Source organism: Ochlerotatus camptorhynchus, unplaced genomic scaffold (genome assembly GCF_037179485.1).
Source record: "Ochlerotatus camptorhynchus isolate MF236.1 unplaced genomic scaffold, CSIRO-AGI_Acam_v1.1 ptg000633l, whole genome shotgun sequence".
NCBI classification, from domain to species: domain Eukaryota; kingdom Metazoa; phylum Arthropoda; class Insecta; order Diptera; family Culicidae; genus Ochlerotatus; species Ochlerotatus camptorhynchus.
Window position 1 is genome coordinate 646,841 of NW_027041112.1, and position 16,052 is coordinate 662,892.

A 16,052-nucleotide genomic window follows, 5' to 3' on the forward strand; every position below is an offset into this window, starting at 1 on the left:
GGCTCCGCGATTTGAACCTATACAAACCATAAGGAAAGTGAGACTCACTTTTAGCACTAGACAGGCAGGCTACACACTTAGAAAAATTCATGTAAATTTAGGTGCTCTGAGAGACATAAATTTGAGTCATAACAGACGTGAAATATAGCTTAATAAAACGTACTTTTCGTCGAGCAACGAACTTTTCAGTCTCGAAGCACTTAAGCACTTTTATGTCAAAGATAGATTCCGTCACGTGTAAAATTAGTTATTTCTAAGTGTGTAGGGTAGGGTGTCGCTTTTGTTTACCAAACACATGGAGCGCGTGCGAGGAAAAAGTCAGCCGTCATCGCGATCTTCACGTGGAATATGAAGCGGGCGGCTGCGCCATAACGTGATCGATCGGTGCGCGATTTCTCCGTCTGGGCAGGGTGTCCATGAGATCGGTCACTTATCCCCATTAGCAGATGGTTTGTGTTTGCTGAAACCGGATTCATTTGTTGTTGATTTCTAGCGTTGCTAGTTAGAGAACGTCGTCGTTCGGAAAATCATTATCGGTTGATAATTATATTAGGAAGAGGGTTCTGACCTTGACATCGTTAAATCGGCAGATTTTGAACTCAACGCCTGATGGGTATGCAATCAAAGGTCTTCGAAGCAATATTGATTGCAAACTGCAAGCCTAACTACTTGCATGCAAGTTTTTAAATCTCGCTAATCATTCAGTGAAATGAAACAACCTTTCCCGCACAATCTACTTCAATGGCTAGTATTTATTTGTTGCCTTAAATCAGTTTCCATAAAGTGGTAAAATTGACAGTTGCCTACTAATTATTACTTACTACCGTGATGAAGCTGACTCGATGCACCTTTTTAGCACGCCAAAGAGAACTTGCAAGTGTTACAAAATGTGTAATCTAACTTCGAACCGACTGGAGAACACTTCCGTTGTCCATTGGTGCATTGACTACCTTAAAGGCTACGGTTTCTAGGTAAATTGCCTACATGGGATGGTCTACTGCTTCTGTGTATCAATATTTGATCTAACGCGTATACAAAAGGTGTGTTTATCGGTTTCAATACAATAGCGTTCTGTGTAGAACGAAGTGCTATATTAAAGGTAAAATTTTTGGTTCTCTTTACTCACAATCGTAATTAGCTTACACACAAAAGAGTTATTTCCACGTGCTACCTCACCCTCTATCTCTTATCAGAATTGCTACGAAATCGTTTTTATCTTCTTCGAAAAAAAGGAATGTTCCACCTACCCTAGAGCCGTGTGAGTGTGGATGTCTACTTAACCTAGTTACAATCTAAAGAACTTCTCATTCATTCATTCGTCACCGCAACCTTCAACTATCAGGCGATGTGTCACACCGATTCACACCTCACGTTACTCGTCCGCTACTACAAACTATATTTACAAAAAAAAGCACTCGCTTTCTGTCGTGTGGTGTACTTGTTCCCTCAGATATTTTTTTCCCCACACAAAGAGGGGTTGGGGATTACTTTTTACCTGTCCGCAATTATTCACGTACGACTGTCGCAATTCCCGGCTGAAATTACGCCATCGTTGTTGCTCTATGGTTTCGACTGTCCCGTACTAAATGCGTTTTCTATTTCTTTGTATGTTTGTGTGTGTGTATATTTGTATTTGTTTTATGCACGAAAAATATTGTTGGTCCGCGTGCAGAGAGTATTTGCTTGGCAAATCTCTACGAATATTCATACCGCATTGTGCTGAGTAAGGTTTCAGCCTTGGGTGTCATAAGCACCGGACAAGGGACACACTCGTCGTCGTAATCTAATACTTTTTAAGTAATATCACACACGGAGCGGTTGATGGAATTCAAAGACTCCAAACTAGACTTTGTTCAGCGGTACCTCCTCGGCCGGTCGCACCTGATCCGTCGGGGCCGGTCTTCGCTTGGAGCCGCACAGTTTGTTCTTGATGCCCGTTTGCCGGCATATGATACCGATCAGCAGGACCAGGAGCGCGACTCCGATGATTCCCATCAGCAGTTGTTTCATGGTATCGGAACTGATGGAAGCTAGCAGGGATTGGTTGTCCTGTTCCGGAGTGGTTTCCTTCTTGACGTCATCTTTGGAGCTGGGATCGTCCGCAGAGTGAGTGATGGAAGCTGACGATGGACCGCTGGCTGTCGGAGCAGCGTTTGTCGTCGTGGTGGTGATGTCGCTTGTGCTGGTTGATTTTCTTACTGGCAGTATGGATTTCGGAGGAGGAGCAGGTGTGCTCTTGGATTGTTCCTGATCCGAATCGATTTCATTCTCCTTTTGGATCACTTTCTTTGCCGGTTTGGTCGGTTTGCTCTGTATGCTGTCGTCAGAGTCTGAAAGAATTGACACGAGAAAATGAAATTCCTGGAAGGATCTAAATCAAGCTTGAAAGAAGTTTCTCACCTTCGGTGGGTTCCCTTTTCGGTTCGGGAGTGATCGGAGGATGCGTGATGATGCTTTCCTCATAGGAAGTTTCCGACGCTAGGTAGAAGCAGCTGATGTTGTGGGTTGTGATGTCCACAACGTCGATAGATTTCACCACATCGCATAGTTCCCGCACGGCGTCCTCCGAAAGCGGTGGCAAGTTTAACCGTTGTAGATTTTCCAACGGTTCGAACACGTCGGTACTGATATCCTGAATTGAAAAAAAAATAACATATTTCAAATCGACGCGTTAATGTCACTTGTTGTACTAGTCTTTTCGGACTCTAATGGCTAAGGTATCTTACAAATGTGCAAAACTGCTTAACTGAACGTTACATAGCGCGTGGAAGCGCTGAAAATGTGATGCACGACCACAAAATTTCAACTCACCTCATCGAACTCATTCCCGGCCAAATTCAGCCACTTGAGTCCACCCATCCCGGTAAATGCATCCCGTGTCAACTCGGTCAGGTTACACCGTGCCAGTTCCAGTTCCTCCAAATCTTCCTGCTCCAAGAATGGCCCCTCGTCCGAAATCACCAACGGATTCTCACTGAGCACCAACCTCCTCAGCGATTGTGCTTCCACAAAGGTGTCCGTCGCCAGATGACTCAGCTGATTACCCGCCAACCCCAGTACGTCCAAATGTGCCATGTTCATGAAAACCTCCTTGTCAATCTCCTCGATCACGTTCCGATCCAACAGGATCTCTCGTACGTCGGTACAATTCTGGAACGCTTCCACCGGAATGCGTTTTATGTTGTTCCCGCTCAAATCCAACCGGATCACATTCTTCGGCAAATCCGTTGGAATCTCTAGCAGTGACCGCTGGGAACAGTTGAGGAACTTCGTTCCATCTTCACAGGAGCAATCCCGTGGACAGGGGTAGTCCTCGCGAACTGGAAAACCGATAGAAAAAAAAAACCCTATAATGCATCGTATCATTAATAACCTCTCTGGGAAGCCACCTACCATCATCTTCGTCGCTCCAGAGCGGTGCTGCCGTTGTCCGACCAGTCGTAGTGATGGTGCTAGTCGTAGTTGTCGCAGGACTCCGGGTACTTGCCGGCATCGATTTGTCACTGTCAAGCGAACCCTGGTCGCCATCGTCGTAGTTGTCGTCATACTCTTCGTCGTACTCGTCGTCGTAGTGGTAATCGCTGTCATCGTCACTACTGGCGGCCAAGGCAGCCGGTAAACAGATGCTATAACAAATACGGGTCGGTGGTTGGGGGTGGTAAATAGAAAATTGATTAATTCATGTCTGACACGCCGAGCTGATGGTTCCTTTCGGGTTCAGTTGAGATTTTGGAAGTGAGACTGCCCTGCGCTGCTAGTTGGATGAATGGATGGGTGTGCGTTGATGGAAACAGTAATTACCGAATACAGTCGCGCTAGGGGACGGAACTTTGAACCTTCGTCGAACAAAAATGATAAGTTCAATTTGATTGGTGCCAATAACGCCGTGCACCGGTTGACGTCAGATTCGATTGTTACTTGGAAATGCAAGCCTGTAATCAATTCTACTCGTGCTTGATAGATTGTATGTTACGTATCGTACGATACTGAACAAGGAATTTCACTTCCAGTTTCAAGTCATCTTTTTGATAAGATCCTTCGATTGTCAGTTACAACATCGAGGCCGTTCCGTTTCTCAAAGTGCCATTCCGCCTGTTCTAATACTTAAGGCACTTAGAAGGCACCCCAAACTGAATACCTAAGCACATTTCGACCAGTTCGACGGTAAAATTGCACTCCATGACCTCAAAATTGGTATAACTCGGCTGATATGTTCCCACTGGCTTCATTATTCAAACCGTTTTGCCTATTTACTCGATGGGTTCAAAGATGAAACCGCTTTCGTCAGCACCTAATTTATATCCCCTTCATCAATTCCCCCTCGAGCTGTAATCGCCCTGTTTATTTTTATCGTCGATTTCGACGACGCTACACGGGACCGATATTGCGGTTTGGCTCTTTATTTATTATCGTGGCCCGTGATTATGTGACGTGACGTCACGTGTTTACTCCTTGGACGTTGTTTGCTCGATCCGCCATGTAAATAAAGCGACTCCTAGAGATTCAAGGTTCGCCGTGCGAATCGCACAATACCCGCCACGGTGCGTATGACCGACCAATCAAAGAAGAAGCGGTAAATCTCCACAATTGAATTACGTTCCCGTGGCTGGCTACCTTAACCGTCGTCGTCGTGGATCGTGACAGGCTCGCGACAACTCGAGCGCGGCTTGTTTTGAATTTGAATTTGTATGCTTTGATTGAACGGGCCACACCAGCACCGACCGGCTTGGGAAAGTTTGGCCCCAACGCGCGCGGTCGGCGCTCTTCCAAGTAGCTGGTTCTATTTTTTCGAATAATTGAATTAAGTAGCTGCCGGAGCGTGTTTGTGTGTTCTTTATGTATGTACCTAAGCTGGCCTTTATGCGTTGATTTCTTTTTTTTCCCAAGTAAAACGAATAACGACTAGGTCAGCGGTGTTATCAGTACGCTGCGAGGTAGCTGAGGATTGTTTTGTTGTTTCTATATTGATGTAACAAGCGTAGTAGAAATTCCCACCGAACGATTCGGGAAGCAATATTGGTGCTTGAAGGTTCTTTAATTTGCGGAACCTACGTAGCCAGCTCCAAAGGGGATTAAACTTTGTCAGAATCTTCGGAAATACAGTGAAATCTCTACAACTCGATATTGAAGGGACCATCGAGTTATAGAACAAGGTCTTTCAAAGGTTAACACATTTTATAACGTTTCAAACTTGAATTGACATTTCACCAATTTTATCAAAACATCAAATCAGTGTAGCTCGGCGTGCTCCATCACATGCTGTTAAATTGTGGTCAATATTTTGATCCAACAACAAGTTCGTGCTAGATTACCAACCTATCCATTGGCCAAATCAACTAAATCGATGATTTACCGTAAATTGACCAAATCTCGGATTGATCGGACAGCCCGTCATTGGAACAGAACTATATTTTTCTAGAAAGCGAAGATGGCATGTCAAGAAGACTAGCTACTCTGTCGTCTCCATTTGACCATCAACTGATGAAGATCCAAATTTAGATTCAAAGATGTGCTCATTTCGCTATGCACATAGTCTTTATAAAATGTTAAGAAGCCTAATTTTGAATAAAATCAAATCAATGATTGTACATATGTCGATACGATTATATTTGCTATGACGAATGATCAGTATTCTTTGATGCATTGCTCACGAGGCATACGCTAAAATGCTGTCAATTAGCACTTTGGTTTAGGTGTCCATTTTTTTACATCGGTATCCCAATTCCTGATACGGGCGAACAGTTCGCAACAAGCCATAATAGCATGACAATTCAAAAATTATTTTAATAATTAGGTCAAATTACCAGTTTCCTAATTATTGAATAAATGTATCCATAGCCAAAAAGTAATTGGGCGCTTAAGTAATTTGACAAATATCAAATCGAGTACCTACACTAACTTTTCTGAAAGTGAATTCGCCTAAAAATCCATTGAGCTATGTGTTAGCCTTCTATTTTTCGGTTGTCTATAACAATATCGAGGCCGTGGTGTTAATTAAAGCACCATTCTGCTGGTTTTAATACTTCTAGTACCTAAAAGAAGCCCCAAACTGAATACCTAATCGAATTTTGGACCATTTGGACGCTAAAATTTCACTCCCTGACCTCCGAGTTTGTATACCTCGACTTCATAGTTCAAACCGCTTCGCCTATTAACTCGATGGGTTCTACGATGATTGTTAAGCTGGCTGGTTGCACTCTCAGAAATAAGAGTTAGTTTTCTGATCGTGCAGTTCTTCTGTTTTCTTTAAGGTTGTTTACGGAAAATGGCATAAACTTGATTTATGATGGTCCGTACAATCTGTAATGCATCTCAGTGATTATTCCAAAGAAAGATATCATACGAATAGGACATATGTTCTAGCACAAATACCAGTCTGCATCTCATGTACACTTTCGTCAATCACATACGGTCAATCCATTTGACAGTTTTATCCCCACTGTTCAACCGTTGTTTCACCAGATCTCACTTAAATCAGTATTCCTTTATTTAACGTCGGTCTCTGTTCCGCAATCTAGTGCCAATCACCGATGGACATCAATTGCCATCCATTGACGGCAATCGAATGTGCAGGAAGGCAGCTTCCACACCTGCGTAGGATATCGCACCCATTCAAACACACATGGGCCGGGACCAACGGCTTTACTTCCCTTCCGAAGGAAGACGTAACCCGAGATTTGTATGCTTCAGACAAATTCCACCGACCTCGGCTGGGATTGAACCTAGACCCATTGGGGTGAGAAAGCAGTCAGTGCTGTTTTGCTAGCCATGTTTCTCCTCTTGGGTAAAAATCGTGTTAATTTTGGCTTCAGTTTTCGCTTAAGTTTGAAGATTTTTAATACATAATTGCTAACGAAAGACGACGAACAGATGACTACTGTATGAATTCCGGTGTTACTCTTTCCGAAGGAAAGGTGTTTTCAAACTATTTTAGCAAATTTAGGCTGTTTCTGAGCTGATTCACAGTTTTAAGGTTATTGTAGGTTGACCAGTGAACCCTAAAATCGGGAAAACCGAGAAAAACAAATCTACGTCATCTATTCTTCAGAAAAAAAAATTAGGTTTTGGACCTTTGAAAAATTTTAAGACTAGATTTTTTTTCGAAGAAATTTTGAGAATATTTTAGGATTAATTTCAGGGATAACACCAAGGTATTTCAGAGAAGATTAAAGGGAGTTTTGGAAATATAGATATTTTAGACTTTAACTACAAGTCACTTGTGTGAATACAATTTTTAAGTAGCTCAGTAAAAAATTCGATTGTGCAGAAGATTCCAGAATCCGTAAAAAATACCAAGGGAAAAAAAATTGAGACTACAATCCCATAGGAATTCTGGGCTTAACTTTGATGGGCTTCCGAAGATAGTTCCAAGGGCATCGAATTTGTAAGTAAATTTCTATGCAAAATTTCAGAAGAATTTAGAGGAGAACTCCAAGATAATTCGGATCAAAATTCCAAGACAATTCTGAAGTTAATTGCTTGATAATTCGAAGTGGGGTTTAAGTAGAATTATGAAAGGAAGCTTCGATGATGAGTTTCATGCTCATGCTCAATGCTCAAAGCATTTCTAGAGTGTTATAAATACATATTTTAGGGACTTCCAGAAAGATTTTCAAACTTATTTTAAAAGAATTCTGAAATAAACTCTATGAAGAGAAATGATCAAAAGGAAATGCTTGAGAATTATATAAGAAAATCCTGTAAACAGTTTTGAGGAAATTGTCAAAGCAGTTAAAAAAATGAAGAATTCGTACGCAGAATCAAATTCGACCCAAGAAAATGCTGCTGTCTTAGTAATGACCCATTAACTTAACTTAGTAATGACTATGAACTGTCTGGTCATAATGTTACTGTAGCGTGTTCTAACGTTATTTTGATCTTACAATATCTTATGAAATTTCCCAAAGTGGGTTACAATCAGCTATACTTTTAGATCCGCTTGTCCAATTCAGTCAGGCTATTGTTATGTCGTACAAAGGCCTTAGTCATCGAGTATTTGTCTCATATCTGCAATTTTACAACTACGAGGTCCTGTATCCAATGGGTCACTGCTATCGTCATACCCATAGTCAGTTGTCTTTCGTGGAACTCATTTCGACAAACCTAAGTTGTCTATCAAACATGCTGTTTCACCAGGTACACCACACATTTGCTTTCTGAATCATGCACCCTTATCAGCTGTTTACTCCAATCGTCAAAGTCTGATTCAAGTCCATTCACAAACCACACAGATTTCGAAACACCTTTCGGGTCAGTTTCTATCGCTCTTTTCAAACAACCGAAAACATCGCGATCACCTGCAAAGGCCCAGAAAAAAAAACATTCAACAGCTCCTCCATCCGCCCTGGTTTCTCGCTCGCAAGTACCTCTTCGAACCGGGTGGGTTTTTGCTCTTTAGCCGATGCTTGTTTATTATAACATACCATTTTTTTTACACACAATCTGGCATCCAAATGGCCGGTCGCGGTAGGACTTCATGAACGTCCCAATGCCCGGAGTTGAAAGTCAGTGAAATTGAATTGCAAACAGACGCTAGTCGCGCTGCCGCCGGCTGCGTCCGCCACCAGCAGCACCACCTTCTGAGCCCAGCAAAACCGAAAGTATATTTTTATAGCATTACACATCGTTTTCTCGACTTCTTGTAACTTCGTCGGCACGTACGTAGACGTATGTGTAGTGCAAAACTAGCCGCACTGGTATCCAAACCAATCCAGATGGGCTCTTTTTGCTTGGGCAGACGTCTACTAATCCGATCCAAAGGAAAGGAAAGGCCGGTACGCATATGTGCTCTCTCTCCCGCCGCGGTGCAGATCTTTAATTAGAGTCAGACAGAATCTGCACTCTTTTCCCCATTACCGGCGAACACAAACCAATCATAAATGTCAATGACTGTTGTACTTTGGGATTACCTACATATCTAGTCCAAATGGGGAGGTCGACGATCTTTGATGACATTTTAGTGGTACTAATTTGGAGGAACTTTCTCTGAGCAGTGCTTAATTATCGCACCAGACTTGTATTGTGTGTGGACTACCTTTTCAAAATCCTTCAAAACTTCCGCCAGCTCTATGCTACGTGCTACTACTACAACTACGGTCAAGGTCGTTCGACCCGGTTAGCCGCGCTGTCCGCACGCTATTCATTAGTAGTATCGCCCCCCCCCCCCCCTCCCCTTGATATCGGAACTCTCAATTGCGTAACTGAACAATCCAGTTCAATACCGGTAGCTCTGGTGTCCATCAACGCACAAGCCAGTCACGTGTCGTAATTGATGACCCGTAGCCGTGAAACACCCCGGACCATTATTCATTATCAGTATGCGCCAGCAAACGAATCTTTGTACCGTTGAGTTCATTAACACCACCACCTCGTTCCGCATTCATGCTGCTTATCCTCATCCAATAATCGAGCTGGCAGGCTCACTTCCAAATCCGATTAGTGACTTCCAGATTCTCACCTCAGTGCCAGTATCAACGCTAATCCACATGCCACTAATCTAGGCTTCATTGTAACTCCCAACTTTGCTTAATTTCACTCTCAACTGATATCTTCCCGAATCCCTTTCACTTTTCTTCTCTTCTTCCAACACGGACAGCAACCAACCGGGTCAGAGTTTTGTCCGCTTATCACACTCCCCCGAGTTTGGAATCAATAATAATTGATTTATACCCAACACACTTCTTATCATGCACTTTCAGAACAATTCCCTCGTAGTACACACACACCACCCGCTTTCGATCAACCGCCGTCGTTCAGCGTGTCGTCGCCGTAAGCTCCGCTCTGCTGCACTACTGGCTCTACACTGAGGCCGTTTTCCTCGGCTACACGCGACGATAGGCCTCCTCAGCCGTGGCAGCTCTCGCTACTACTGCTGCTCACTCTCGCTCTCAAGCACGGCGACGTCGCTTTTGTCCGTCGATTTTCCACAGTGTCGTCGTCGTTGCTCTTTGGTGGTGTGCAACTCATTGCACTCCTATACAACTGCTTCCCTTTTTCCCAACCACGAAAAATAGTCAAATGGCACTTTTATAGCTTTAAAGGTTTTTCCGCCCTCAAATGCTTCTTCTGGAAAGAAAACCAATTCAGTGGTGTCCTATTAGCACCACACCGCCGCCACTGGGTGGGTACCTATATTTTTGTTCATTAACGATTATTATTATTATACGAGCGGCAGGGCGATTCCAATCCGATCATAAATTATTTTGCTGGTTTGACTTGGCAGCCGCAGAGAACTGTTTTTCTTTTCTCTAGGTCTTTGGTCGTTTTGGGTTGAAGTCATGCGATTCAATTTCGGGAAACTCGTGCAGTCGTTCTCATCTCAAGTGCAACACACCGGTCGCTGCGATTGTGGTGTACACTGATGCGGTCTGAAATGATAGCAAAATGTGCAAGTGAATTAGCCGTTTGGATTTGTTAGGGTAGTAATGGGAATTTTCGCCGACACCTATTCTCAGCATGCGGTTGATTGTTTTTGTCACGTATTTTCCTATTCATATGGGTGTATCCTATTATCAGGGTGTATACTACCTGGATAAAACTGGAGAACCTGGATTCATTAAGGAATTTGAATTTTCCCGGAGAAACCTGGAATTCCTCGTAATTCACTCATTGATAATTTTGGAGTGGATTCATAATCATTATCAAGATAAATCCTGAAACTTGAATTGATTTTTTGGGAGTTCTGAGCCACGCAAAATAAATTTCTCGTACATCCATTGTAATGTTGGATTAATTACTTCTATGCATATGTTTCATACAACAAGTGTAATGGCAGTTCTGCAGCGTACAAGCAAGTCTTTCCAGAATGCATATTTTTGTTTAAAAAATTCACGAGATTATTTTCTAGACGCATTGCATTTGGGGAAGCAAGCTTTGTTCGAAAAAAAAAATAGCTAACATAAAAATTGCAGAATTATTTAAAAAACCTGACGGCGACCACGTTACAGAATCTGTTCGTGTCGCGAAACATGGCAAATTCTGCATACTTTTCATGCAAATCTATAATAGAATGTTACATTTCCCGGATGGGTGTAATTTATACAGATTTTAAACTTTGAAAACTTTTTGAAAACGTTCTTCTTCTTCTTCTTATTCTTCGCATTTCAAGCTTATTGCATATTGCATATAGCTTATTGCGTGCTCTCAACTTAGTGTTCTAGATGCACTTCCACAGTTATTAATTGAGAGCTTTCGATGCTTGTACCATTTTTGCATTGGTATAATTGTGTGGCAAGTCCAATCATACTCCTATGCCCAGGGAAGTCGAGAAATTTTCCAATCCGAAAAATTCCTAGACCGGACCGGGAATCGAACCCAGCCACCTCCAGCATGGTCATGCTTTGTAGCTGCGCCTTTACCGACTGAGCTAAGGGAAAACGTTGGCTTAATCAAATCAGGCTTGGTTAAATTTTCAATAATCAGGAACGTAATTAAATATGTAAGACGTCGGTCATTGAATATGTTTCCAGAATCCAGATAAAAATAAGGGTCTTGTGAAACTTTTGAAGCTTATGTGCTTTACTGAATGAATTTGATGTGAATTTCCAAGGAACTTGTGAAAACTCTAAGGTACTCGTATGTAGGAAATTCTAGCACGAATTCCAGGGCTGGTAGAAGGTCACTTTTTAGTTACTAGCCCAAGTAACAATATTAAATTTACTATCTTCTTGAAGAAAGCTTAAAGTTCAATCAATTAAAACCAGGTTTAAAGCTTAACTATCTCATATACCGTAATAAAACCTTCCAACCTAAGTGTTGTATTATAAATTCATTTTGGCCCACCCTACAAGATGTTGTCAAAACTTATATTAAAACTTTCTTAAAACTGTATAGTAATTAACGTGTATTTTTATGGTTCTCAAGACAACTTCAAAGCAGGCATAAGAGTACATGAAGAATATATAGATTTATTCGATGCTTCTTTTTTCTACAGCATAATCTTTCGAAATTTTATTGTAAAACCAAACCCCTTGGAGTATTTCAAAGAATTCCTTTCTTATTATTTGCAATTTTTTGCAATAAATTTTGTTGGAGCTCTGTGATGAATCTTTCGCACTAGGGTTGAATTTACCGCCAGAATTTTGTGTCTTATTGAATTCTCATCATAATTCTCACATAATTCATCACATTCTTCTTAACATTCATCTGAAATTTTCCTCACGATCCTCATACAAATCTCCTCAGAATCACATAAGAATTTTCCTTACAGTTTTTTTTTCACAACTCCCTTTGAAATCTTTAAAAATTACCTAATAATTTAATTTAAAACTTGCATTCTACTCGACAGAAATCCCTCCAAATTTATCTAACAATCTCCAAGGACTTCATGTCAGAATAATTCTGGAATTCTGCTCAGAACTTATCCTTTAAAAATGTTGTGGCAATCCTCCTCAATATTTGTTTGAAATCAACACTTTGCATACTTTTAAATTTTATTAAAAATCCCAGGGTTTGTCCGCAAGATTCTATCAATTGTTCTATAATTTCTCATAACCCTTAAAATGCTTCGAAGTCTCAGAGCCTTGACAATTATGACTCCACGACTCATAAGTATGATTTTTTTTTTTGCAAATTTGATTATATGATTTTAATTATGTTTTCTCCAAATCTTGCCTCACGAAGATTGTTATTAATAACAAATTTTGAATAAAAGTTCTATTGATAGACTCTACAAAAATTCAAAGCCCCAGAATCTTGGGAATCTTCTTAAATCATTTTTTTTTAATCCTTTCAGTAAATAACCTTTTAATAATGTTTTTCAAGTATTGGTCTATTGGACGTGAGTATTAAATTTCATGAACCATGTTTAGTTTCATGTTGAGCGAGTTCCAACTTCAGTACATTTTACATATTTTTTCGTATTTAACTTTGTACATCATCACAAGTAATGAAAGGTTAATATTTATGTTACAACAACGGAGTGAAGACACATTTTCTTTATCCGATATCCCTATCAATCCTCTAATTCTCATTTGTATCAAGTTTATTTTTTAGAAATTGATTTTTCAAAGTATCCCGAATGATCAATGATTTGTTTTGAATACATTAAGTGACATTCATAGAGTTGAATTTATACTTTCAGGTTTAAAAAATACTGTCTGTAATTTTGCTTTTATTTTTCCCGCAAATTACAGTTGGTCACGTTTTTAAAAATGCGTACAGTTTAATTTTTGTTGAATATTAACAAACGGGAAATTTTAAGATTTGAGCCGGGAAAACCGAGAATTTATGAAAATTCACTGGCCACCCTGATAAGTGCAAAGTGAGGAAATACTGCAAAAAAGGGTTATCTTCCATTTAATTCCACTTAAATAATGTTGGTATCCATGACAGATACGTATTTCGACTACAATGTGCAGTATTCATCAGTGTCATTCCCACTAAATACTTATCAAAAACCTAACCCCCTTAAGTACTCATCCCCTAGGTAAAAATGTCAAGATCACAGGTATAAAAATAAAACTACAATGTGTAGAATCGGAACCTACCTAACTAATAATAACCAAAGGTTTTAGTAAAGTAAAGGAGCAAAATCTATTCAAATCTAATGAAAGAAATGAAATTGGGTTGTTAGCGGAATGCTTAAATAAAGCAGGAAAAAAGGCAACCTAATTTCATTACTTCATTATGATGGCTACCAAGCCTTTGGGATTCTTTCCTTAGAGATATGAATAGATTTTTCTCCTTTACTTCACTAAAGCCTTTGGTTATTATTAGTTAGGTAGGTTCCGATTTTAAGAAAAAAATGAATGGATTCCTTACATCAATTGTTTCATTTTAAAGTATCATGAAACATGTTTATGACAACTTTTTACATGCATAGCACATCCTTGCTATGAAGCTTCATGAATTCGAGGGACATATTCTCAATTACTATATTAATCACTACCTAACGTAACATTTGAAGGGCCTATAATCTTTCGACTGAAGTGTAATGAAGAATATCCGTCAAACACTTCCGAAAACATTTTTTGATACAAAACAGTGTCAAAATCTAGAGAAAATTCATGACCTCCTCTGGGTAGCAAACTTGAATTAATCAACTCTTTATTTATCAGAACAACACTATCAGAATGAACCAGGGGAAACTCATAAGTTTTCACAGGCGCAACGGCGCAACAATCGGTAATTGAGAGATTTACAACTAACAAGAGAGTAAAAGCGAGCTTTTGCGCTCTCTTTCTCCATTAGTCTCTTTGCCTGCAATCAGATATCCAAGTGCACAGCGAGAAATGCACACTTTGGGCACCCATACATCACAAATGTTCTTCTAATTTAAACTCACACATTCAAACTGGTCTGCAAGTATGATAACATCCAAAGCGTACCAGACTGCTGTTTCCGTGTTGCTCCCGTTTGACGCGTGACTGCTGAAAGTTTCAATTACAACTAGTGGTGCAAACCGCCATGTATTGTGGAAAATTTCAGGTATGTTTCAAGAGGTGATTGAAGGTCTGCTTGGCTTACATCAGGCATTGTCCATTCACAAACTTGCCACCCGCCACCCAAAAAAGCTCTCTTTTAGGTGCACTATTTAATGAGTTTTGTCATGGTATTGTTACCGATATGCTTAGAAATCAATGCATTAGGGATTAGGCAGACCATCCGAACCTTTTTGAAGCAAACCAAGGTCGAAGATTTAATTGAGCCACACTATAAAATAGTTATTCATGGTCACTTGTAATCTGGAGTAAAGTAGTTCAGCTATAATGTGACCAAAAAATCTATAAAAAAATCTACACGCATTTTTTTAATTATTCACACCTGTGTCGTGCACAGGTTGCACATGTGGACGCGACGCCACTGTCCCATTTGCTTCGCACACATTTTTTCAACTTATCTTCGAGAAAGCAATGCGCACAAAAAGGCGGTGGGAAAAATCACACTCCGTGCGGTGCAGAAAGCGAATCAATTATAAAAGACAACTGATGTCTTCTTTGTCGTCTTTGCTTACCACGATAGCATGCGTAGGAGGAGATGAAGAAGTAGAGAACCAAGAGAACTTTGACTTTCTACAGGGTTTCTCATTTACAAACCTACACTTAGTGCGCTCGTTGTGCCGATGCGATGGCTGCACTTTGTGCGTTTTCGCTATTTCTGGGTGAGTGTGTGTGTCTTTCTTCTCTTCTCCGCTGCTACGCACTTACGCAGTGAGAAAGGCTAGCAAACTTCGTGTTTGACTGTTTTAAACATTGTGGATTCCAGAAAAGCAGCTCACTGCAATCAACGAAAGTTTGAAACCATATGTTTCCGATCAATAAATGTCACTGTTGGTCATTTTTTTATTGTTTTATGGTCATTATTTGGTCACTTTTTTTTGTTATTATAGTCACTAAAATCACTACTATTATATCGCATACCCACTAGCAGCCCTGGAATTCAATAAAAAATCTGAGGTTGATTCCATAGGAATTCTTAGGAATACGGTGTTTTGAGGTAAAGTTTAAAGCAATAGCTAGGAGAATTTCAAGGCTATTCGTGTAATCATTTTCAAAGAAGAGTTCATAGGGAATTCTGAGGAATTTATAAAAAAAATCTTAGCATGGACATTTCAGGAAAATAATTAGTGAATACTGAAGATAGTTTATTTCTGGAGAGTTCTTTGAAGTGTTCGTAGGTAATACCGTAGAGGTAACTCTAAGACTAGTAGATCCCGAAGAAACGTGCTCAACTTTTTGGCTCAGCTCTGATACTATCTTCGGCCCCAAGCTAATCGATGCACCCCTCGAAACATAGGAAAATCCACGAGCCCCTCATTTTATCTGTCAAACTTTCAAAACGAATCAAAACAAACATTGTGTAGTACTAGAATTTTGACTAGAATGGGGTACGTTAATCGATTTGCTTGGGACCAATAGGCTAGTCAAGTAGTGAGCTAATTTAAAATCGTTAATTTCCACCGGTTGGTAATACAGCGAACCCTATTAAGAATTTTATGAGATATGCAGAGTGAATCAAAGGGCATTCTATAGAAAATATGTTGTGCATTAAGGATCAAATTGTAAGGGAATGCCAGAGAGTTCAATGACGCACTCTGAGGAAATGTTGAGATG

The 16,052-nt window shown here is 40.4% G+C and overlaps 2 protein-coding genes across 2 annotated transcripts in view; one reads left to right on the forward strand and one right to left on the reverse strand.

Annotated features, from left to right (window-relative positions):
* Atg1 (serine/threonine-protein kinase unc-51-like protein Atg1) overlaps positions 1 to 16,052 on the forward strand; it is a 162,516-nt gene that overhangs the window by 75,189 nt on the left and 71,275 nt on the right. The window lies entirely within an intron of this gene.
* Positions 579 to 9,992, reverse strand: LOC135714268 (leucine-rich repeat and transmembrane domain-containing protein 2). Its single transcript, XM_065237597.1, has 5 exons — positions 9,458 to 9,992; positions 3,394 to 3,626; positions 2,812 to 3,320; positions 2,401 to 2,632; positions 579 to 2,330 (listed from the first exon to the last, which is right to left on the reverse strand). The coding sequence occupies exons 1-5, from the start codon at positions 9,505 to 9,507 to the stop codon at positions 1,843 to 1,845; spliced, it is 1,512 nt and encodes a 503-aa protein (XP_065093669.1). The 5' UTR covers positions 9,508 to 9,992; the 3' UTR covers positions 579 to 1,842.